Source organism: Phaethon aethereus (genome assembly GCF_964289735.1).
Source record: "Phaethon aethereus genome assembly, chromosome: 8".
NCBI lineage: Eukaryota > Metazoa > Chordata > Aves > Phaethontiformes > Phaethontidae > Phaethon > Phaethon aethereus.
This window is the reverse complement of record NC_138584.1, coordinates 17,195,214-17,220,003: the sequence shown is the minus strand read 5'-3', so window position 1 is coordinate 17,220,003 and position 24,790 is coordinate 17,195,214. Positions and strand designations below refer to the sequence as shown.

The 24,790-nt window shown below is 41.1% G+C and overlaps 1 protein-coding gene across 1 annotated transcript in view; it reads right to left on the bottom strand.

Moving 5' to 3' along the window:
• Nucleotides 1-24,790, bottom strand: part of TGFBR3 (transforming growth factor beta receptor 3) — a 104,735-nt gene that overhangs the window by 26,055 nt on the left and 53,890 nt on the right. The window contains exons 3-6 of the mRNA XM_082003126.1: nucleotides 23,547-23,684; nucleotides 9,099-9,282; nucleotides 2,745-2,913; nucleotides 230-377 (exon numbers count right to left, since the gene is read on the bottom strand). Coding sequence (XP_081859252.1) covers nucleotides 230-377; nucleotides 2,745-2,913; nucleotides 9,099-9,282; nucleotides 23,547-23,684 — 639 coding nt within the window. The remainder of the gene's footprint in view (nucleotides 1-229; nucleotides 378-2,744; nucleotides 2,914-9,098; nucleotides 9,283-23,546; nucleotides 23,685-24,790) is intronic.

The following is a 24,790-nucleotide window of genomic DNA, read 5'->3' as shown; positions in this document are numbered from 1 at the left end:
TCTGTGATGTGCTGGTCAGTTTAAGAGCCCATATATTAAAAGTTAATGAGAAAACCATATATAGTTTCTGTATTTACTCCTTGAAATGCAGTAATAATTAAAAAAAGCGGCTAAGAGAGAAAACATTCAGAAATCAATATGGTCTAGCACTATATCACATTAAAATGGATTTTATACTGTTGCAGTATGAGTATGAAACCGCTCAAAAAACAAAGGTGCCTTAACTTACAATCACTTCCAGCTTTCCCTGGACATCATGCGACTTGATAACCCAATTGACAGACTTTTTACACTTGAGGATAAGTACGATGTCTCTGACAAGTTTGGCACCTGGTTGAGATGGTTTAATGTCAACGATTATATCCACCTGGAAAGCACTGTATGTGGAAAATAAGAGAGAAAGTTAGATGTGAATGCCAGAAATTTTCAGCTATCACCCTTCTTCCAATCCATCATGTTTCCACTGTCTGGCCAGCTGATTAAAATGCTGGAGATTATCCCAGGCAACACAACATGTGCAAAACAGATTGTTATTCCACATACACTTAAATGATTTTGCATAATAGAAACAAATATTTTTTAGACAAATAATATTTTTGTCTCTTGTTCACAAGAAGTGTGCTACTCATTTCAGCTATTATTTAGGATAGGTTACTTATATAACTAGCAGTGTGCTTTATAAAGTAAATAGTGTTTTCTTATTTCACTGCATCAGTGCCTAAATATAGCTGTTTCAGTTTCCTCTGGCTATAACTGTATTAAAGCTCAAAATACCACCTTAAAAAAAGCAAAAAGTCAAATTAAGCAGGTTTATTCCAAAAAAATCCACAAATACTATATTGGGGAGTGTCTCTGCCTAGGCAGTTAAATTGTGGAAATTACTTTGCTTAGGATCTTGCGTGCATTGAGGAATTAAGCTGTGTATTCAGTTTCCAATACTTCTGGATAGATACTTACTTTAAAAAAAAAGAGAGAAGAAAACAGATGTCCAGCCTACTGCTTGCTGGAAAATAGATGAACACTATCCAAACTTTCAAGACTTCAGTAAAATAAGTAAAGCAAATGGGTTTGTACCCATCAATAACATCTTGTCATGCAAAATATTAATTCAACAGAAAAACTTTTACTTCCATATCATCTCATGGGGCTAAATGTCACAAGAACATGCTCATCCCCAAGTCACAGGTTTCAACTAATACAAGTAACAGGTTTCAACTAATACTCTGCGCTGAAACTTAATGTATCTTGGGAACGTTGTTTCACCTCCTGCAGTTTTACACATGCCCGGCTCAGCTTCTGTATGTTTCTTTGTGGATATAAACTTTGTAAAGATAGTTGTGGATAATACATAAAACTAAGAACGAAGCATGAGGAATTTAACTTACTACTTTTTTACTTTTAATAACAAAACATTTAAACATTTTGCCCGAAAAACAAATTCCTATTGTACTATCAGCCAAAGCCAAAAGCCCAGAGGGCTTGGAGACCAAGCCGTCATTGCGTAACACTGCAAGGGACTTGCAACGATGTTGATGCTAAAGAACAGCTCTGTCCAGGATGGGGCTGCAACTCAAGCCACACAGAGGCGGATCATTTGGGCTTGCCTACTCCACTTCCACTACATCTCAGCACTTTCTTACTCTCTCAAGGTTGCTAGGCAAGAATATTCTCAGGCTCCAGGTTCACCATCTTGCAATGAGATAATTACCCTCTTGCAAAGACCCCTCCTCCCACCTCTATCTCCCTGTGTGATTTTCTCATTAGGGACGGGATGTGCTCAAATGTAACTGCATGAGGAGCACAATTGGACGATGCTGGATATCCAGTGCCTGCAGTACGCAGACAGGATTTTAATTCTACCTTATCTCCGATTAAATTGTACTATTCTTCCTGCAAAAGGGAAAACCGTCTAAGTTTCATAGTAAATTTCTGTTCTGGCATCCCTACTCAGCACTTATGAAGAGCTTTTCCAGGTAGGACTATCTGAAGCAAACCCCATTCATGTCGTCCCACTAAGATCTAGGAGAGATCAGCAAAGGATGAATGTTTTAAATGTCTTACCTCCCAAAGGTACTTTTGACAATTTAGATAATCCTCATAACATGTACAGAGAGTTAAGTACTTTTCCCTAACTGCTAGTTACAAACTTTTTTGGTCAGTGGACCACTGTCAACCCTTAACATTTCTTGCAATTATCAAACTAGCCCTTAAACTCAACTGGAAGCTTGACAGAAAATACTGTAATGATTCTGCAGACCAGCTGTGGATCAATTACCATGGACCACAGATCACCTGAAATCTCTGGACCACTGTTTGGTAGCCACTGCCCTAGGCCTTGCTGCCAGATGTCGCTACCTGTGACAGCTCAAAATTACTTTTAACCTCTCTCTCACCTCCTCATACAGTGGTCCCATCTTAAACCCTGTCTGTCAGATGCTGCCCTTATTCATATTCCCTTATTCACCTTATTGTTGGAAAAAATTTTACTGATTGAGCAAGAAGGAAGGCAGGATACAGTCCATAAAAACTGTGCTTTGCAGTCTTGTCCAGAAAAATCCTGGGATTGGGAAGCAGAATCCAAAATTTTTATATACTGAAGGACTAATTTCTATTTAAGGCAAAGTACTAAGGTCCAAGCTCTTCTTGTAAGGACAAAATGGCTACTTTCAGTTGATTTTCAAGAGACAGATGACATCTTTAGGTATGATTTCAAACAGACTTAGTCTATTTAGATGATACTTTACCTGTATGGATTGGAATTTGGAGTGATTAGTTCAATGATATGAACTTCTCTTTCTTGGACTAAGTTAGACATAAGGCACCCCTCTGCTGTTTTTGGTTGCAGGTATCCCGCAAGGTAATTTAAAGAGAGAAAATTCTTTTCTATGTTGCACGAGGGAGGAAAAACTTGGTCTGGAGAGGGGAAAAAAAAAAGAAAGTATATGCACCTTTACACATAGATATCAGCTTACATGCATGTATGTACCACATCTACTTCAGTGCGGCACTGTGTTTTATAACATAGGTCCTTAGGCTAAAAGGTATATCTATTACCTATCATAAGCACTTACAACAAATCAACGTAATATTGAAAGGGAGATCACTGTTGCAACAACACAGCACACCTCTGATGTAAAATATACACTTCTAAACTGAACAGTTTCTATTTACAGATTTAAATATTTAATGAAAGAAAATACCTACAGAGAGAAATCTGAAAACAATACTGAAGCAAAATATGTGAGCATTTTCCAAAATGAATAAAATACATTTAATTTGTTCCTTGCACCTTTAAAAAATTCTTTCTTTTGAAATCAACTCCTAGAAAACTTCTGCAATCAATTCCTTCTCCCTTTAGAAAATGTTTTATTCTTGTTATTATAAGTTTACCATATTTTAAAAATCACAGAAGGTATTTTCCATTTCCTTACTCAATATATTTTCCTATATATTGTGTAGTCAGAGTCAGTGTTGTCTAGAAATACTGCAGTTCTCTTGTGCATGGAAAATTGAACATAGCAAGAAGAGGACGAAATCAGTTGTTGATATTAAGGAAATTTGACCATAATATCCATAACTGAAATGAAGACATTCTAGAGTAGATACTCAATCTCTCTTTTGGTTTTAACTGTCTACCTGATCATGAGCATTAACTACGGTACAATGCAAAACATAAAAAAATAGTCACTTGGTATGAAGTTCTCATGCACAGCCTACATTGCTGTACCCCAGGAAGCAGTATTTCCATTGAAAAATAGGAATAGTTTGTATTTCTGCAATAGTTTTACATATGAATTGTCACAATACAAAGAAGGACTAAGTATCACGTTCAAAGACACAAAGTCCTCTAAGAACAGAATTCTAAATGGCTGGCTCTTTGACCTTTGCTTTACAAAGAAGGCTTTCCTATGAAGGTCAGTAGCAAGACAGAAAAAAAAAAAGAAAAAATATAATGCATTATGCATGCAAAACTATGGACGAACTCAGCTGGGCTGAGCCCACTGTTCGCCTTTGCTCCCTAGAGGAGAGCTGAAATGTCACCCCAAAGCACATCTGTGTGTCGTACACAACTTTGCAGGGAGACCAGAGACTCCTGTGACCCCTGCACTGCAGAAACAATTAGGGGAGTTTCTCCTCCCGATCTTACACAAAGTAGTCTTTGAATATTAACTTTGCTGTCTTCCCTACAGAATCTACGAGAGCTGTACGAGGCTGTAACTATTCACACTGCCCAAGGAAAGCACTCCTCTAACATCTGGTACGTGCCCTGCCAGATTGGCCTTGAATGCAGCAGCAGTTCTGCCAGCTCCTCCCACAACAGCACAGAATGGAAAACGATCCCAAATGGTCTACACTGAGCTTGATTTTATATATATACACACACAGATACTAGGTATTTGCTTCTCAGCTGCCGTACAATACAATTCAAGCCATAAAACAACAGCCCCTGAGCAGTCTGTGGATAATTACCACACGTGCTATCGTTTGCCATCGCAAAGAACTTGGTTCCTGCTCCTGGCACTTCCATTAAACACCTCTGGAGCTCTCAAGAACCACTGCTCTCGCCACCACCAGCACAGGGGCTCCCCAGCCTGGGCCTCTGCTCGATAGCACGCTTTCCTCTGCGGCAAATTTTAACTCTGTCACTGGCTACTTGACGTACACGTTTACTTCCCCCCCTTCCGCAAAGTGTATATACTCCCGTCCGTACCAGCTACCAAGACCTGGGCTGGAACAGAAAAGAAAAGGGGATCCATTTCATCTTTTCTCGCTACGCTTCTTTTTTAGTTTCAGGGCTGTCTACTTACTTTGGAAAGGGACTGCAGGTGCCTGCAATTAATTTAGAACCTTACTAAACCAGCCAGCAAACAGTCTTGCCTCTCTAACCTCCACAGGCACAATATGGAATCTGACATGAGGTTCGCCTGCAACACCCTCAGCGGAGGGTCTCCGGCCGGCACACCCGGGTGTGGTGGGGCCCTGCTCGCCAGCGGGCACACAGCGGAGCTGTGCACAGCGGCCGGCAGCCGCCTCCCCGCCAGCATGCGCCAGGGTGCTCGGATGGAGGATTGCACACTGGGATCTGTAGTTTCTGCGGGCAGCACCTCCATTTTACAGACGAGGACAGACACCGTCTGCTCTGTTCTGCACAAATTAGGTGTCATCCATGGGTTCATTGGCTAAGTTGGATAAAAGTTGAGTATCCCACCTTAAAATCACGAGGCGGTTTTCATGAAAATGAGTGCTGTTAACCAGCTGTCACTCTCCAAGACAGGTACCCTGGGCAGCAGCTTAATTCAGCAATAAAAATCCCATCCAAGCAGAGCTCGCCATTCAAAGTCTGAGCTGGGGATAAGCGAGGCGTTTGGGATTTTCCTCAGCCATTCTGAGGCGGAGGCAGAGGGGGGAGTTGTGTGCATTTTGCAGTATACTAGCCCTTAGCACGACGGAGATCAGAACCTCGACTGACATTTAATAGCAGGTATAAACTGAGCAGGGAAGGGGCAGCAGCCATCTTTGGAGGGAGAGTAGAAACTCCGGGCAGTGCCCCCCAGCAGGAGGCACAGCAAAAGCCTGAAACCAACGCAGTCACCTACAAGTATTCAGAGAATCATTAAGGTTGAAAAAGACCTTCAAGATCATCAAGTCCAACCGTTAACCCAACACCACCATGCCCACTAAACCATGTCCCAAAGTGCCACATCCACACATTTTTTGAACACTTCCAGTGGTGGTGACTCCACCACCTCCCTGGGCAGCCTGTTCCAATGCTTGACCACTCTCTCGGTGAAGAAATTTTTCCTAATATCCAATCTAAACCTCCCCTGGCACAACTTGAGGCCATTTCCTCTCGTCCTATCACTAGTTACTTGGGAGAAGAGACCAACACTCTTGTCGCCACAACCCCCTTTCAGGTAGTTGTAGAGAGCGATAAGGTCTCCCCTCAGCCTCCTCTTCTCCAGGCTGAACGATTCCAGTTCCCTCAGCCGCTCCTCATAAGACTTGTGCTCCAGACCCCTCACCAGCTTCGTTGCCCTTTGTAAACCAAGCAAGTCCGGTGTGCAGGATACGCACACTAGTGTCTACAGGCTACAAATTCAGAGTCAGGACCAAAGTTTCAGCTTCTGCCAGGACAGAAGCACAGTGTTACCGTCTGTAAACAGACTGTACACTTTCCAGCATAGTTATTGTTATGGTTGACTACTATTTTTTTTTTTTTTTTTTTTTTAGCTAAGAAATGTGTTGAAATTAGGCTCCCTCCAGGCTAGCACATCTGCCCTGGATTTACACTGGTGGTCCTGGATGAGTTAGGTAACATTTAGCTAACTGATAAGTCTTCCTAACTTGTACAATCATATCTTATTGAAGCACGAGGAATTAAACTGACTTCTGCTGAAAAACCTGTACTAAGATCACTTTCACCATAAGCAGTCCCTCTTTCTAGAATCTGATAATGATTATCACAGCAATCTCTTTGCCTTCTCCTTCACTGCACAAGTCAAAGCAAGAACGAGAACCCCACTTCTTGTGCCCGCGTCCTCCACACCCTCATTCTGGCCCCTTTAAGTTCTCACTGTGCTCACCACCCCTGCAGTATTTGATCAGCCACTCTTTTGCATTGACAGGATTCAGATGCACTTAGCCCTGACCCAGTTTGCTAGTTCACTCTGCTGCCTTTCATTTGCAGCTTCAAAAGTGATTTCAGAGACCCATGGCGTGAGAAGCAGTTTTATTCTAGGAAAGATCACCCTCCTTCAGATCTTTTTGTCCTCTGGCTTGCATTTTCTGTCTGCTGTATTCAGCTAAAATGTTACATCTTCCATTTTCAGACTTTTTTAACTTGAGTGAAGCTGAAATGTAGACAATTACATGAATACTGCCATTAAATTCTGCATCAGTCACATAGCAAGGAACTGCTTCATATCACCACCTATAGATTATGAGTAATAATAGCTGTGATTCACAGACTGGCAGCTGCGGGTACCTGACTAAAGCACTTGAGGACTGTGAGTTTTGTATGAAAAGCCTGAAATGTCCATCAGCATACACTGTGGTTTTGTGGAATCCAGTGGTTCCATTGTTCACTCTGCAGAGAAGCAGACCAGGTCCACGTCCCATGTGGTTTCCATAGAACTCCTCGCACGATGGCTGCAGTTGGAGAACTGACCCTCTCCCCACCCCTGAACACATGCAAAACCCCCACACATAACACGCATATTCATTCTTCTGCCAAGAATTTAAATCAAAATCAAGTATGGTTACAGCTGAGCTAGTTTGCAGGAGCCTTCTCAGAAACTATTTTGGTTGCCTGCCAAGTTCCATTTTGTGTACTTACTCCTAATTAAATTGTGTTTTAACACATTCTAAAGATGATGCAAAGCTCTCCTACTTAGCTGCTTAGTTTGACTGGAGACACGCAAATCAACAAGCAACATTTTATCTGTTTTTTGACATATCTAATTAAATGTTCGTCTCTGCAACGCAGAGACCACTACTCCCATGTATACGTTCCAGGAGCACTTTAATAAGCTAATAAATGTATTTCTGAATGATTTTTTGGCATTAAAATCTAAGACTGGTGCCAAGTAGAACAAAAATCATGCAGGGGAATCCTGTACAAATTTGGCAGGATTGGGATAAAACCACCACAGGCATGTTCCGATTTTGGGGGGCAAGCCTCATGCTTTAGGAAATCCAATGATCAGATACAGGTGGTGAGGAAAGAATGTTTTCTCCACAGAAGGGTTTTGGGGTTTTTTTTGTAGCCAACTAGTTCAGCTATGCAGGAGTTCCTCTGGAAAAATTGCTGAAGTGCTACTAAATTAGGCTGCTGGTGCTAGTAAATGCTAAGCCCACAAGCACTCATTGGATGTTGATAAAACATTCTATTGATTTCTACTTTTCTCATCACTGAACTTTGAGAGACAACAATTATTGAGAGACAACAATTAGTTTCAAAATATCTGGACCACTAGCTGCAATGCAAATCAGTTCCAGTTCATTTTTACCAGCCTTTATTCTTTCTGGTTTTGGTTTAGCCTAAACCTGGATGTTTGTGTTAGCCTGAACTTGGATGACATCTTCACAGAAGAAAAACAACAGTGAATTGCAGGCCATTAGGTAAAGGACACCGACAGCTTACAACATCCCATACCTGTGAAAAAAGAAAATTTCACCCCCAATCATACTGCAGAGGAAAGTCTGTTCTCCCTGCAAAGTTCCTTTTACTAATTATAGTTTTTCCAGAAAATGAACTTGAATAGAGATAAGTAGGGCATAAACCCTCCTGAACAGACTGCCTTGCTCCAAGAACGTAGTGAAGAGAAAAGCTGTGGCTCTTGTGTTATCCACAGTTTATGACCAGCTCAGGTGGAACTCCCCTGCAGAAGACGTGCTACGTGAACGGCAGCCAGCTGAGGGAAAGCATGAGCCAGAAGGTGCTGCAAAGGCTCATATTCTTAAGTTTTTCCAACACTGCTCAGCTACAGAGCTACAGCCCAAATCCTACCCTAATATGGGCCTGTGAAATCCCCGAGGAACTGACCTGCCCTAGGCCACCTGATGAATTTGGCATGCGGCTCACAGGGACAGGAAATCTTGCTCCTTGGGATGAAAATACATGAGGACATCAGACTGATGCAACTTATCTTGGTGAGGAAAGCAATAATTCTTTGTCCAAAGTAGCGTGGATCCTTGTACGAGCAAATACTGAAAAAAATATAACTCAGGTCTTTCTAGAAATTACCCATACCTCAGGTTCTCTTCTTCAGTCCTTGAGATGAAGACACCCAAGCAATCACTATGAGTACTTTATTCCTTTTAAAAGGTGAAGTTTGACTCCTGTAATATTCTGGCCAATTGCATCCACATTTCTGAGCATAAAATTATGGCACCAGAATCCATTACAAGTTACCTAAATCCAAGGTCTGATCTTTAGACTTGCTTATTTCTCTGCCTTCCCCTTTCATATCGCATCTCTTGGAAAATGAGAGGTATGCTTAACAGTTAAAATAAAAAATGTGAAATAATACTACAGCAAGACTTATTCTCACCATCTAGAAGTGCCTATCAATTCTGTTGGTTTTGCTTTGTTTTACCTTCTCCTACTTTAATATAGATGTTTCTTGATATTTTGAGTTCAGTGAAAGATGTTACTGCTCCGTATTCCTTCTGGGCCCACTGTAGCAGATGTTCATTTTTCTCAGGAAAAAGCTTTTCTTCCGTTTCCGCTGACAAGGAGAAATTTCCCTTCTCAAACTGAACAACGGAACCTAAAGACACCTGATGGGAATAAAACCATATTTTTAATGTGGTACATTAATCCGCACAGACAGGTAGCATGTTTAAGCAATGTAATATGTCACATCCAAATGCATCCACTGAAGGCAATTACAGTTTATTTCCAACAATGCCTAAACTTCACGTGTTTTAACATCTGCATAATGATTCTTTTTTCAGAGATGTTTTTAAAAAATGGAGCACCCATCAGCCTGGCTGGGATGCACGTGGCAGCTGACTAATGGAGGGCTCTCCGAGAGCCACTCTCTGAAGTTGTATGGCTGCAGAAGTGGTACGACAGTGCTGCAACAGGAACCGAACTGTGGGGGCGAGGGAAGGGCTGAAAAAGAAAACTAAGACAGGAGAGAGTAAGAGAATGGTCTGAGGAACTGAAGGGAGAGAAGGATGGGAAGCTCAATGAAACTGGGAACTACCGAGGTAACTCCCAAATCAGAAAGAACATGAGTCCAAGCTCAGTGACAGATAAAGACCAACAGAGAAACACAGAGTAAGGAAAGAGAAAGGCTAACGGAAAGGGATGATATATCCTGTTGCTTTATTTGCAGGAAGCGAGGAAATGCTTTAGTCTAATACATAAAGCAGATGAGTTACACATCTTTAAAAAAATCCTTATAAATAGGTTATATTAACTCAGATCCTGACTGGAAAAAATAAAATGTTGTTTAAAATAGTCAAAATGGAAAAACAGTGAGTAGAAGTGTAACGGGTTCTGTGGAATAGCCTAAGATTTTCAAATACAACTTTACTGGAGTGGCAATAGCATCATTCAAGAAAAGAAGAGGGTCACAAGGTCAGACTCTCTTTCAGACTGGGACCTGCTTCAACTTGCATTGGTCTTGAGAGACAAATAAGTCATTCCAGGTTTACTGCAAAGCAAGATCATCCCAACAGCAACATTTTGGCTCTCCTGTCCCTACACAGGGATATGGCCAACACTTCCCAGAGCATTTGTCAGCTCTCAAAGAGGTCCCTACAGCAAGTGGTGAAAGAAGGGCATTCCTTCATCTGCCCAACCTCAGGAGCCATCACCCACCCATACACTTCATTGTCTCTTCCTTCAAAGTCCGCAAGGACTAGGGCCTGCGTGCCCTGCCTGGGCTGGTCCTTCCATACACACTTTCACTAAGATCTAAAATGTCAAGTCAAAAATAACATATGCTTGAGTGAGAAAGCACAACAAGATCAGTAAGCTTTCAGGTTTGAATGCAGCAGGGAAGACTTCTTTGGACATATTCCCTGTAGTAGTGTGCAAGCAGTGCCTGCTCAGATAGAACACACAACCCCTACTTCCAGTCTGCTGCAGCAGACAAGGCTTCAGGAAAGAAGTGCCATTTTCTTGTGCTGTCCCCAGGCAGCCCGGGAAGAAGTCTGAGTCAGTCTGCTGCTCTTCTCCCCCTTCTCTTCCCCTGTCTTTTTGCTAACCCAGATTTCTTTGGTGGAACAAAAGTATTTTTTTTTTCTCCAGCTGAAAATCCAAACTACTAACGATGGTGATTGGAAGAATGAAAAAACATCATAACAATTTCTAACCTGTCTTGAGTATTATGTAAATAATTATTTACATCTTATAGCAGGATAATGGTCATAAGTACCTCTCTAACCTTTTAAACAACAAAATACATCAACAGCAAATATTTAACAGAGATTATCTGAAGTCATGTTCCAATTACAGAAATTAACTAACGGCATCCAACTATTACCTTCCCTGGAGCGGTTGTTCACAGCACTATTTCAGGATGTTATGTATCAGTTTGTTTAGCACCTGCAAATATTTGTCAAAGTAGACACATAAATTACACCCTTTGGTACACGGAAAGTATTTCAAAGTTCTTCCCTGTGCTCTAGCTATTACATTAGCATTTATTATGCACATAGCACATACTCTCCTTTAAGATAAGGCCCATGTAATTCAGAGTTCAAGACCCATCACAAAAACCAGCTTAGGAATCCTTTTGCCAGAAAAGTTTTCAAAGTTTAAACTAACATCTCTTTCAATTCTGAATGATCTTCCTTATTTGTTGTTTTTCACATGACTACCATAAAGCATCTCTTTTAAAGAAAAACGTCTTTATTCAGCGTAACATACACCATGTTCTCTCAATACTCTCCTACTCACATAAGAAAGCAAACTCTGCCATTAGAGAAAAACCACTGCCCCCAAATCTACAACAGTAGGAAAAGAGCGCAACAGAGTTACCTTTAAAACGTATTTAGCAAATATCATTCACTTTGTACTTCCACCACTTAAAAGCAGCTACACCATGGGCTGGTGTTATGGGGCATCTCTACCATGCTCCTAATACATTACATTTTAGAGTGCGCACAGTCTCATAGGATGACACTGACACAGCACAAGACAGGTCACACAGGGATCACACAGCGAGTGCCTCTTAGCAATGCTGTCTTTTAGAGCCGAGACATGTGGGCCGTCTAGGTACAGCCTTGGCCTAACTAGAAAAATCGCCCATGTATAAAAATTGCAGAATTTAAGGACTTCACTAGTGATTATTTTGCATGGATATTGAAAAGATGCTGGCATTCCACTCTCAGGAACAAACCTCCTTAACTACCGCAAAAATACTAGTTTATCCGACAAGTACAGTAACTGCTTTTCATCTTCGCTGTTTCACAATGGTTTTGGTATTTTTTATGGTCAGTATCAGAGTAAAGAACTGTCAGTGTAACCTTTTAAGACCTTTAAAGGTCCCTTCCAACCCAAAGATTCTATGATTCTATGATCTGAGGAAAGTGTGAGAGAAAATATTATTCCTTCTAAATACTGACCAAGGAAACACATTAGCTTGCAACAATGCATTTTCACTGTATTTTTCATTTGGTATTTGAGATGTTTAAATGTCTGCTAACACAACAGCTTTCTGCCTCAGAATAGACTTGGTTTTCCATTTATTACTAATTAAAACTTGAAAACCTGCTGCATCATCCCGCGGCATGACAAATGTCTTCCTGTGAGACAGATCCTATCAATGAACCCCAAAGTTACCAAGTCCTACTAGGGAGGAACCAACAGACAGAAAGCAGAGCAACTAAAAAGTCTGGCATAAGCATCCTCACTAAATGATCATACAGTAAACATCTTTAAATAAACACAAAGCTTATCATAATTTATTTTTTTAATCACGTACTAGTGATTAAAGTCTATTTGAAACGCTGGTTCCACTACCAGGTTTTAGAAAGGAGTGCAGAGTTCTGCTGTGCCTGCCAGTGTTGGGATTTTTACTACACAGACCTAAGGCAAGCTTAAGTGAGCCAAGCACGTTATTTTTTCTGGAAAGAATTCAACAGACTCTTCCAAAAAAGGCAACCATCACTGTTTCAACACCTGCCCTGAACATTAACTACTTACTCTTCAGAACAAACCAAAAGCAGCACTCTAACGCACTTAGGATAAGCCAGAGCTTTAAAACCAAAGAATCTTTTAAATATTTGGGAATATATCAACAATTTTTGTCTGAGCACTCATTACACAGCCGACTGGGTGATTAAAAAACTGCCGCCACATGTATTTTTATCTCCTCACTTCATCTCCTTCAATGGTTACTTTCAGAGGTTGCAGAGTGGAAAAAGTGCCCCAGCTCTATTTCTTCCTGTTGTTGCGAGGCATTAAAAGTGACTGCACCAGAAACTGGTGGGTTCAACTACATGCCCTGTCACATTTCTGAGCCTAAATTAGGAACCTTCCAAGCTTGATGTGGAAAATCAGTTTGCAAGACCAAGAGATACTGGCGATGGCCACTAGCCACAGCAAGGACCCAGTTCAAATGGCTCTTCTGCAGTCAGAAAAAACAAGGATCAAGTACAGTACTTTGAAAATCTGCTACCAGAACCCAAGTATTCCATCACAGAACCAAATATTGTTTAGGAGCATATTTTGATTACATGCACTACTACCCTGCTGACCATTGAGGGAAATAGGGACTGTAATTTTCTTTGCCCTGTACAGAGGCAAGGAACCATAGACTCCTCATTCTGGGGAAAAAAAAGCCTTTATATGTCCCTTAAGAAAACTTTCCAGTCTTAGAAACAGTGCCCTTGCAAGGCTGCCAGGGTAGTTCAAGACATCAGCTACCTGGCAGAAGTGCCAAATAGCATAAGTTACTATTCCCCAGAAGCAACAACTCTCAGAACCAACCCTGAGTCGTCTCAAATATATACACTGGTGAGCGTGAACACTGCACACACTCAAAATAGCATCTTCTGTTTCTTATTTTACCTATTTCCTTCTCCCCTTTTAAATGTTTATTGCTTTTTTTTATTTCCTTTGAACCTGATCCAGGGAGGGATATTTACTTTTTTTGCTTTATGACATTTTAAATATTTAATGTAGTTGTAATTCAGAACTCCCAAGTAGGAAGCGAGTTCATAATTTAGCCTTGAGAGAGAGGTAGGCACCTTTGGGAGATGACTCAGAAAACAAAGTTAAGAGTCCACAGCTACAGAGAATGAACCAAGCCCTCCCCTCACAGCAAGAGCTACACCACTACCCACCAAGGGCCCTCCAGCACAAGTGACCAACAAAGCCACTCACAAAGCCAAGACTGAGGCAAATATACTAGCAGAAGAAAAGCAGCATCCTTCGTATTTTTATCTGAGCTATACATTATGAGACCTGTGGTGGAATGTGTAGAAGAGGAGTAAATCTGCTCAGAGCAAAATTCAAAAACTTGAACTAACTTTCAGAGCAGCCCGCATAGGGTTCAGACTCAGCTGGTGTTTTTCATAATGTACTTTGATGTGCTTTGGTCCCCTTACAGACTAAAAGTAAAGCCATGGATGGAAAAATACCAGGTATTTGGAAACTCAAAAAAGTATCTTCAGTTGTTCATAAATCCACATACAACATACAGTAATCACCAAGAGAACAATTCTTTTTGGTAAGTGACTAAGAAACATGCTGCTTTTGAAATGACATGCAACATTTGTGAATCATTTATCCGTTTGTATAGTCCTTACCAGCCACAGAGGTGCGATGCTTTCAGGAAGTAGCAAAATTTTTCATTTTCAGTTTAGTGTTCTCAAGACCACTTACAGTCATCACAAAATTCCACTACCAGCTTTCATGTTTTCAAAAACACACACATAAAAGAACCAGCATTTTCTTAACTACATTTTAGATTTCAATTCTACTTCCTAGGAGATGCTCAGTGTGCCAACCACCAAAGATCTTGATAGGAATTAAGGCTGCTCAACACTTTCTCAGGATGAAAGCAGAACCTTGTGGGATCAGACTCTTGCATGTCTTTATGTATCTAGAAAGAAGATCCTGGGATTTTCCATCAAAGCTGAAACTGTGTCCAAGCAAGCGCAACTTTCAAAACCCTGATCGAACAGTTACTAGAATGATAAAAAGGAAAGGAAACAAACAAAAAAAAAATTGTGTAAAGGGGAAATCTCTTCCCAAAGTTTAGGGCTCAGCAGGGGTTTATTAATCACACACAGGTAATTGTCCGCTCATCTCACAATCTGACATCATCTTAATAGACTCAACATAACAGTCGTTTAATCTGAACAAAATAAGGTAGCAGAAGCTTTTCCAGGGATTCTGTTTCAAGTTAGATTCAGTTTAGTGGAAGAAGAGAAGGGGAGAATTAAAGCATATCTTATGCAACTGCAGCTATAGTTTCCACTGGAATCGATGACTCAGTAACACAACCTGTTGTGATTTATTATCTCCACGTCACTAACACCAATAGCCTGCCAAAATCCACTGCCTGCTTCTGTAAACTTCCACTAGCGAAACCCCCTGTTTACTGAGGCAAGCAAAGGAGGGAAGGAGCCGTGGCCATACAGAGGGAAAAGACTGTTGCAGACGCCTGTTTCAGGCCCTTCAGCGTCTTGCAAGATGGGTCTGGGAACGCACCTCAACCACTAAATGCCAGAACGGTGTTTCTTTCCTTACTCTTGCAGTTTAACATAGAGCCCAAGTCTGCCTAACTATCAGCTCCCTTTTCTCCGAAAGTGATGGGTCTGGGCTCCTAGAGGGTGTGAGAAGAAGGAGCACTCAGCACCAGTCAGCAGCAGCAACGAGAAAGGCCAGCACCAAATCCAAAAGGCAGCAGCATCCAGACCTGGCCCATCCACACTCTCAACACTAAGTTTTGGTTGGAGCGGTGACCCATGAAGACAGCCTGCTGTTGAAGCTGAAAGAAACACCAAGCAATAAAGCCTGAGTTTTGAAAGATGGCTTAAATCACCTGGGATGGGAGAAGATCGAGTATGAACCGTGTGATACTCTTAGCAAACCAGGCTCCAAAAAATCGCAGGACTTGAACATCCCATGAAAGGAGAAACGGAAGCACATTGATCCGCCTGGCTTCCTCTGAAATCTACTGGCAAATTGGTATTTTTGAAATATTTCTGCCCAAACCAAAGTGCTTACAGTAAAAGCAGAGGACACCTATATATCATAAAATTTCCCTATTTTGGGACATCACACTACTACATACAGGCATTTTTTACTATAAACTGCATATTTGCTTCATATACTGTATCTTGCTTCCTAAGCCAAAAATATCACTTCTCTTCTGTAATGCCTTCATGAAGCAAGCTTTGAATGAAAAAAACCCGAACCCCTAGATATTTAAAGATGCCTTACTAGGGTTATTGTACTCAAACTCCTTTTACTGAATGCAGACAATGCATCACTTTCAGATATGTATGTACCACCTTGTTGTTTTCTGCCATCTGTACTTCTGACAAAATCCTTCCACTCTATTGCCAAGAACATAAGAACAACCACCATACGTAGCCTGAGGTCGCCCTGATATTTCTGGAAGTGAACCAGTTACATAGACTTTAGAAAAGCAGGATTTTGCAGGGGGTTGAATCAGGCCACAAGACAAAGTCTCCAGGGAAATTTGCTATTGTGAAAGGCATAGTAAGAGCCACTGTTTACTAAATATTGCTTTTAATTAGACACTTAATGTTATTTTCACGTTCTTTCAAAAGGCAAGGAAATGGTGTGGGGAAGGGAAGGGGGAATATGAACTCTGCCAAGTGGAAAAGGGCAACTATAGGATTATTTCAAGCTCCTGAGTAGAAGACTGATGAAGATTTACCAAAAAAATCCAAACACAGGATTCTATAGAAATGTAAACATCCTTTTAAATTCCTCTTCACACTGTTATACAACACTGAAAATCTACTGTTTTTACTTTGAATAGTGAAAGGTCACTATTTATACCAAATTTATCACTAGTCATGCATTTCCTATCCTTTCTCACTCTTCTCCTAGCAGAGCACTCTGTTCACATCTGGGTCTGTTTAACCAGTGATTGGAAATTTAGCCTCCTGATTTCCCGTTAAATACTAGGCACAGGAAAACAAATAGCACTTGTTTTTCAGTGAGTTTTGACAGTCATCCAAAATCTAGTGCAAACCATAGAACAGCCTGTGGTTTGGTGGCAAAGGCCCAAAATATCTGAACCATATTTTCATGAAGTGAAAGGAATAAACCAGCTATTGGCTGAAATAAGAACATGGCTTTTTTCTTCTTAGACATAGAGAAATTACTAATAATTAAACTCCTCATTCTATCACATATTCTTCTTTAAAGCTTTTCTTTTCTCTTTTCAAATCTCAAACCAAGACCATATGATCTGGTTTTGTATTTATCATTACTTTTGTTTCTTCCTCCATTTTACTAACTTAACACATACATTCAGTCCTATTAAAGGGGTTGTTCTGAGTAAGGTTATTTGCTTGCATAAGTGCTTTCTCATCCATAACTCTTATTCAATCACGCAAATAACTAACTCAGAGAGAGCTGAAGCATCACATCTCAAATCAAATATTATATAAAATCACATGTGTAGATATTTAAGAGTTTCTTGGATCTATTCTAATAGTGGTTTCTGACATGAAGTCACAAAGGACTGGGTCCCTTCTTTCATTGATTTAATTCTCACTACTTTCACTTGCTCAGTAAAGACATTCCTAAGCTATAAAAGCAATTGAGAAAGTTACCAAATCTAAAGAAAAAATTCACTTGCTGAGTAGCACCTATAAAACCTGCTTTCTGGGCAGTTTCATAAAACTTCTGGTTTTCTGCCAAGACATATTCGCAATAAACTTCTTTTAGGGAAGGAGAGAATAACTTGATGGAAAGGGAAGAAATTATTTTGTTACATGAAAACTTGAAAGTGAGGTGGTGGGAGAGGTCTGGTAAGGTTTTTCTGCAAGATTGATCTGCAACAAGATCACAGGTAAAAGCGTTTTCTACAGGTGTTGCATAGCTTATGTAAAATTGTGATCTGTTGTAATCTAACCAGCCTAATCACCAATGAAGATGTCCTTCAACTTCCTCTCCCGCTCCCCCTTTATGATATAATTTTGGCATTTATTTCCTGCTGAGGAAAAAAAAAAAATAATATTTAGCACAGGTGCTAAGCATTCCCCTGAATTCCGCTGAACTGAGCAGACCTTCCCACCCATGCACTGCTCTTCTGAGTGATGAGGGGGCTGATGGTCCCTCCCAGGAACACTCGAACAGAAAATGCCCGTTCCCAAACCATTCTATTTTTGTGACACGTAAAAACATCTGATCAGATTAATATGACTAGATACACCAGTAATCAAAGTGGAGATTTTCAATTACTTAGGTCAGGCAGAGTACACACACTAACCCATCTTGGGTGTTTTCAGATTGAAATGCCATGATACTTTGGTATATTTATTTTTAACACGATGAGAATAAACTCAAGACTTATTTGACTAAAATCACAATAATTTCCCCAGCACCATAATTTTTCCCTGCTTAACCCATCAACATATACATGACTCATGCAGGGTCTGAAAATAACCCCATCTATGCCAAATGTATGGTTAACACCGCACTATGTGGTCACCATATCTTCATTTTTCTCTAACACACAGAGAAATTTATATCAGGTTTTTATCAAGATGCCAAAATCTTTTCTTAAGACTACTCACTAGTGTTCTCTCTGGTTTACAGATGGGAAAAGATGCCCTGAGAAGCAAAATGACAACACAATAAGGCACTAGAGCAGTAAAGAACAACTCCTTTTAGCACCTGTGCTCCATCTCAGATGGCTTCCTCCAAAGTACTGTTGCTCTAAAAGCATTACTTGTGCTTCTATGTGGTGCCATGGGTTTGGGAAAAAGTCTTCAAAACGTGACATTAAAAAAGCGCCTGATGTTAACACAACACAATCTTTGGTTTGGTTGGGGCATGCTATTTAATTTTAATGATAATTTATTCCACTGCGAGGTTTAGCCACCAGTAGACGTTTTGTGAAAGTGAAATTGTGAGCTGCCTCCATGAAGATAAAGCACATGATGAGTCACTGTGCTGAGTGAAGCTATGTGCATCACATGATAAAAATATGTGCAAAACCACATGTATACACCAAATAAACATTTTTAAAGTATGAAAATGTATATCAAGAAGGTACTTTTTGCCTCCCTCTATACTATAACCATATACGCAAAGGCTGGATTTTCTCCCCCATTCATTTTAATTTTCTGCCTAATGGAGGACCAGGCCCAAGGAAAAAAATCCAAGCTTGAACTATACGATAAGAACTTAAACTCCAGCCCAACTGAGTAGTACTGTATTTTCCTGGTCTTTTGGATATATGCTGACACAAGCTTTAAATCTTTTAATCTTTTCCTTTAAATAAAGCAATCTGGGGCGGCTCAGCTTTAGTGGAAACTCAAACAATGAATTCACAGAGCAAAGGTAGCAGACCATCTTCCTAATGAGGACACTGAGAACGCATAGCCTCAACTCTACCCTCTGCTCCAACATAAACATCATTTAAGCTCAGTGTGTCTTAGTTTCTCCACCTGTACAATGGTACTAACAGCACTTTACAGAGTTCTCTGATTCATTATCTGCTCATATCCTGGATTTATCTTCTTTGTTAGAAATAAAGTTGGATCTTTTAATACAATTAATTTGTAATTTTTATTTATTTATTCAAACACGCTTCCCTGTAACAGTTTAATAACTTTATTATGATGCTTTACAGAGAAAAAATAATCGCTAGTAATAAAAAGAGATAAACAGCTAGGACTTGACTAATGGCTACACGATCCTTTAACTACAAACTTTGACCTGGCTCTAGGGGTGTTGTCTTTATCGGCAGTAAGTCCCACAAGTTGCCATTCCAACTTCTTTACACTACTTACCTTTCTAAGTAGGGATCAATCAATGAAACAGTGCAATTCATATTTTACATACGGTATATTAACAAAATTGTGAATGAATGTATTGTATGAAAAGTCAGAAGGAGAAGCTGGAAAGTCAATGATTATCCTGTCCGAGGCTTCCATAGAGACAGACACAATAGTTATGACACTCCTATGGTATGCGTGACACAGATTTCTGTTTTGAGCATAGAATTCATGGGCATTAAAAAGGTTTTTTAAATATGAAATCTTTTCTGATTCAAAATACTCTGCTTTCTGGCTTGGCTATACATTTAAGGAGAATGAACAAGACAGAGCTGCAGAAGTACACGGATAAGCCAAGTATTTTCAAAGAAGAGCCAAGGAAGCAAGCTCTGCACTCAGCTCTGCTGGAACTGCTATTTACAATCCTAGGCTCAGTTCTCTAAAACTTGCTGAAGGCTCTGGCAAGGAGGCAGGGAGTCTCTCCACTAACTAGAGTAGAAGCAATATGTCTATCTGCCCCACAACCCACCTGAAACAAGAACTCTTGATTCCGCAAAGGGACAGGCTCCTCTAGGCCAGAGGCAGTCCCAGGGATTGCAGCCTGGCATGGCACAACACAGGCAAACAGCTCTGCTGCAAAACGAGAGCCCCTCAGTTTCTTGCCAGCGCACTGCACTAGCCCACACGTGCCGCTAGGACTTAGCCAGGACTTCCCACGTTTTCTGTGCTGCATGATTCTGTGCTCTTTTTTTCAGAAAGCTTTTGGGAAAACAATGCATTTGTCCTTGAGAGCAGAGTGGAACTATGGAAAAGCAATGGATGACCACCACAGTTTAAGTTGATCAGCCTGTAACCTCATGGCCTATCGCCCCAAACCACAGTAGCTACTGCGAAACTGGCACATAAAAAGTGGGAAGGCTGATGAACCCCTGATAAGAGATTGAAGTTAGCTTATGTTTCCAGCAAAAATATTGCCTTAGAGAGAGAACACAGAGAATGAAGTTCTGGAGTGAGAGGGACTGCAGGGACTGAACTGGGAGAAGTCATGGTGGATTAGCTCCCTGGTGCTTGCTGTTCTGCAATTACATTCTTCAACCTCTTCACAGAAAAGCAAAATAGAAACCTTAACGTGGTGGAAGGAAGAATACATAAATTATATGCACCTGAAGAGATCCAAAATTGTTATGGAGAGCTATTCATATGTTTAAACACGATTAGAAATGTGTCAACACTGAGAGCTAGTTCACTCCCTGCAATGGAAAGGTGAGCTCTCGTATCTGCACAGCTTACAGGGAGCAGCGTCATCCCAGTGCCAGAGGCACGTGCTGGGAGGATGGTGTGAGGCACCACAACGTTCAGCCCTTACTGTGACCAGCAGAGCCTTAGAGAGGCTGAGGTACTGAAAGGAGGTATTTTTTTTGAGTCCCACCAATGGAGAACTGAACCTGTAGCACCTGTCAGGTTCTCCTCCCCACCTGAGCTCAGTCCATCCCTTCCTGCAGCACCAGGGCCCAGGTTTACCATGGCACTTCCTGAGGTCAGACAACTTGTTTGGCACAAATCATGAGTGCTGCTGCTCACATTTTCAAGTCTGTTTTTGTAAACAGGAGAGCTTGAAACAGTTTTCTGAAGCAAACACTTAGCTAATCATACAGTTTTGGCAGCCGAGGCCTTAAGCACATTCCTATTGTTCCTATGCCTTAAGGCAGCCTGCTGAAGCCCCGCTGAGACAAACTAGTCTGAACACCAGTGCAGTCTGCTCTAAGGAAATGGATGGCGCTCAGCCAAGCACCTCTTTGCTCCCAGAGGCAAGGTGAGGGGAGAGGGAAAAGCCTGGAGGAGGAGGAAGAAGAGAAGGGAAGAGATTTAATGAGGTTTAATAAGGCCAAGTGCCGGGTCCTGCACTTGGGTCACAAAAACCCCATGCAACGCTACAGGCTTGGGAAGGAGTGGCTGGAGAGCTGCCCAGCAGAAAAGGACCTGGGGTGCTGGTTGACAGCCAGCTGAACATGAGCCAGCAGCATGCCCAGGTGGCCAAGAAGGCCAAGAGCATCCTGGCCTGTATCAGCAATTGTGTGGCCAGCAGGAGTAGGGAAGTGATCATGCCCCTGTACTTGGCACCGGTGAGGCCGCACCTTGAATACTGTATTCAGTTTTGGGCCCCTCACTACAAGAAGGATGTTGAGGTGCTGGAGCATGTCCAAAGGGCAACGAAGCTGGTGAGGGGTCTGGAGCACAAGTCTTACAAGGAGCGGCTGAGGGAACTGGGGTTGTTCAGTCTGGAGAAGAGGAGGCTGAGGGGAGACATTATCGCTCTCTACAACTACCTGAAAGGGGGTTGTGGCGACGAGGGTGTTGGTCTCTTCTCCCAAGTAACTAGCGATAGGACGAGAGGAAATGGCCTCAAGCTGTGACAGGGGAGGTTTAGACTGGGTATTAGGAAACATTTCTTTACTGAGAGAGTGATCAAACATTGAAACATGCTGCCCAGGGAAGTGGTGGAGTCACCGTCACTGGAAGTATTCAAAGAACGTGTAGACGTGGCACTTCAGGATATGGTTTAGTGGGCATGGTGGTGTTGGGTTGATGCTTGGACCTGATGATCTTGAAGGTCTTTTCCAACCTGAATGATTCTGTAGATGGCCAAACACAAACTAGCTGATATGGAATGGGAGCGATGATATAGCAATTGTAGGAGATGAAAACGAAACTGAAAGAAGGTCCAAGACTTGGTTAATTGATGAAAGGTGCTGTTACTTTTGGTCAGAAGAGGAGTGAGGAATCTTACCACACTGTTGCTCAACATGTTGTTCCTCACTCATTTTCAGAGCAGACCTGAAGTGTACTGGTTGCAGTAAGCACATGTAATACCAGGAAGATAACAATTAAGAGTCTCTAACACAGTAATGAGAAAACCTGAGATTATAAATAGAATCAAATTAGAATACAAACAAGCCCAGGTTCTTTGCACCAGTCAGTAACACACTGCACTGGAAACAGGATGGACTTCTTCAAAGTTCAAAATATCAAGAGTACTCCTACTCTTGTACCCTGATGACAGGAAAAAGAAAAACAACCCTTGAAAACTTTTGGTGTCCATCAAGTTATAGGACTCTTGGTGCACTTAATGGTGCCACCACCATATCAGGTCAAGTGAGAGAGCGGCGTCCCTTCCCAGTGCACTAATGCTGCAGCACTGTCCATCCTCCCCTTCTGCTGATGCACAGTGACACCACCAAGTTCCCATCCAGTACTGCAGAAGCAGTCCTGCCTACCACTGTCAGCTGTGCTGGAGGAGTAAAATTAAACCCTATAAGGATACAGCTAAAAATAATCAAGTTTAGTTCTGCAATTAGAGTTGAATATAGTAAAAGCTGCAACTTTAATAAAGACGACTCATGATTAGACATGATGTCACGCATTAAAAATTTAATCCAAACAACTTGTCTGTTTCACTACAAATAGCAAACTTGAATGTCCTGGCAAACTGTAAGGACATGATTTACAAATACTAGGTAATATTTGGATCCTACATTATAAGCAGTGCTCCAGTCTTTCTGAGAAATAAAAATGACTTCATTCTAGGCTTAGCTCGGTCATTTCAATAGACCAAGCTTCATTAGAGACATAAACCATAATTGTACATATTGAGCTCAATACATACAGATTTTTGTTTTTGTCAGAGACCACACAACTAGGGTCCACCCATAGTATTTCCCATTGCTTTGAGGTTTTTTTGCACTGTGGTACTATTAAACTTCTAATCAGGACCAGCAATCTGTTATACCGTCACAGCTTTTTGAACTGGAATGGCTGCTAGTGTAAATAACTACATGATATGCAGACTCTGAAAAAGCAATTTTGGTTTCTTTTCCTTGAATTCACATAACAAGTAATTGGGTGCTTTTTCCAAACTGCTTTGCCCTGCCACCTAACTGTTCCCCAGAGCCCTACATTGAAACTTGACCTCCTGTTAACTTGTTTTTTTTTAATGTATGTTTAAAATCTTTCCAAATGAATGCCATTAACTCTATGCCTCGTACAACAAGTAGCTATGATATAGAGCAGGCCAGAGGACTGTGTATACTTACAAAGAAAACTCTTCGGATTCCAGGTGCCAGTCTTTCTGTTTTTAGCTTCCAGACCAGAGGCAAAGGAGAGTTGAGAAGAAACACCAGAGGCTTCTGGTGAACATGCACTGATGAAATTGGATTCAAATGTAACGTGACCTACAGAGAAACACAGAAATACATGAATACTCCCTTATAAGTTTCAAAACAAAAGTGGAATTTGAAACAATTAATCAAAGGTCATATATATATATGTGTATATATACATGGCTTCCAGCTTTCAGACCTCTTGACCCAAGATCATAGACTAATCTACTTCCAAAAAAAAAAAAAAAAATCAGTCAACAGAGCACAGATAATATAAAGAATGGAATAGTTAACATTTGAGCTCTATGCTTGAAAGGCACTGCTAAAGTGTTTAAGAAAACCTTGGCAAATGCTGATGAAAAATAGCTTATGCAAAAGGTCAAACCACTAAGCTGAGAGTTGGAGAACAAGGAGATAAAAAGAATTGCAAAGCAAACTCTGATTTCTGGTTTCGAGATGGTAACCTACAAAGCTGGCTTAGAGTACAAACCTCATCTGCTGATGCTATCAGGGCATAAATCTAACCTGCAAAACAAATAAAACTAAATAAACAAAAAACAGGAGGAACAAATCCAGAAACACAAGCGAGCTCTACACTAGTTTATGGAAGGAATTCCAACAGAAATTTTAACATACACTAGCAAAAGAAAATGCCTGTCTTCAGGGACTAAAGGGATACATGGGGAAAACGATCCCAGGAAAGTGGGCATCACAGAAGTGAGGCACCCTGTTAGAGGTGATTTTTAAGCACCAGATTGTGGTTGCTGGAAGCCCCTCCTGCCCAGCAACTCATATCCCAGTGTTGCCCTTCTAGAAAGGGGCTGATGCAGGGCAAAACTCTGCCCAAACGCATGACAGAGAACAGCCCGTCGGTTTTTAGCTTAGGTTTGAAAGTTCATCCTGCTTTGTAGGAAAAAAGCTTTAGTGCACAATTGAGACATGACACATCACACAGACTAAGCAGGCAAGCTGATGTCTCACAACAGCAGGTGGCAGGTGGGTTCCCTGACAGAGAATCACAACTCTTTCTAGAAAAGGTATAGAGGGAGCAAACATGAATACAACAACCAATTTGAGTGGTGGCTTAGACATGAGCATACAGGTAATTCAGAATGAATTTTGTCTCCTGCTAAAGAATTTGAAAGGAAATCTGAGACACAGAAGCCTCTACGTATAGT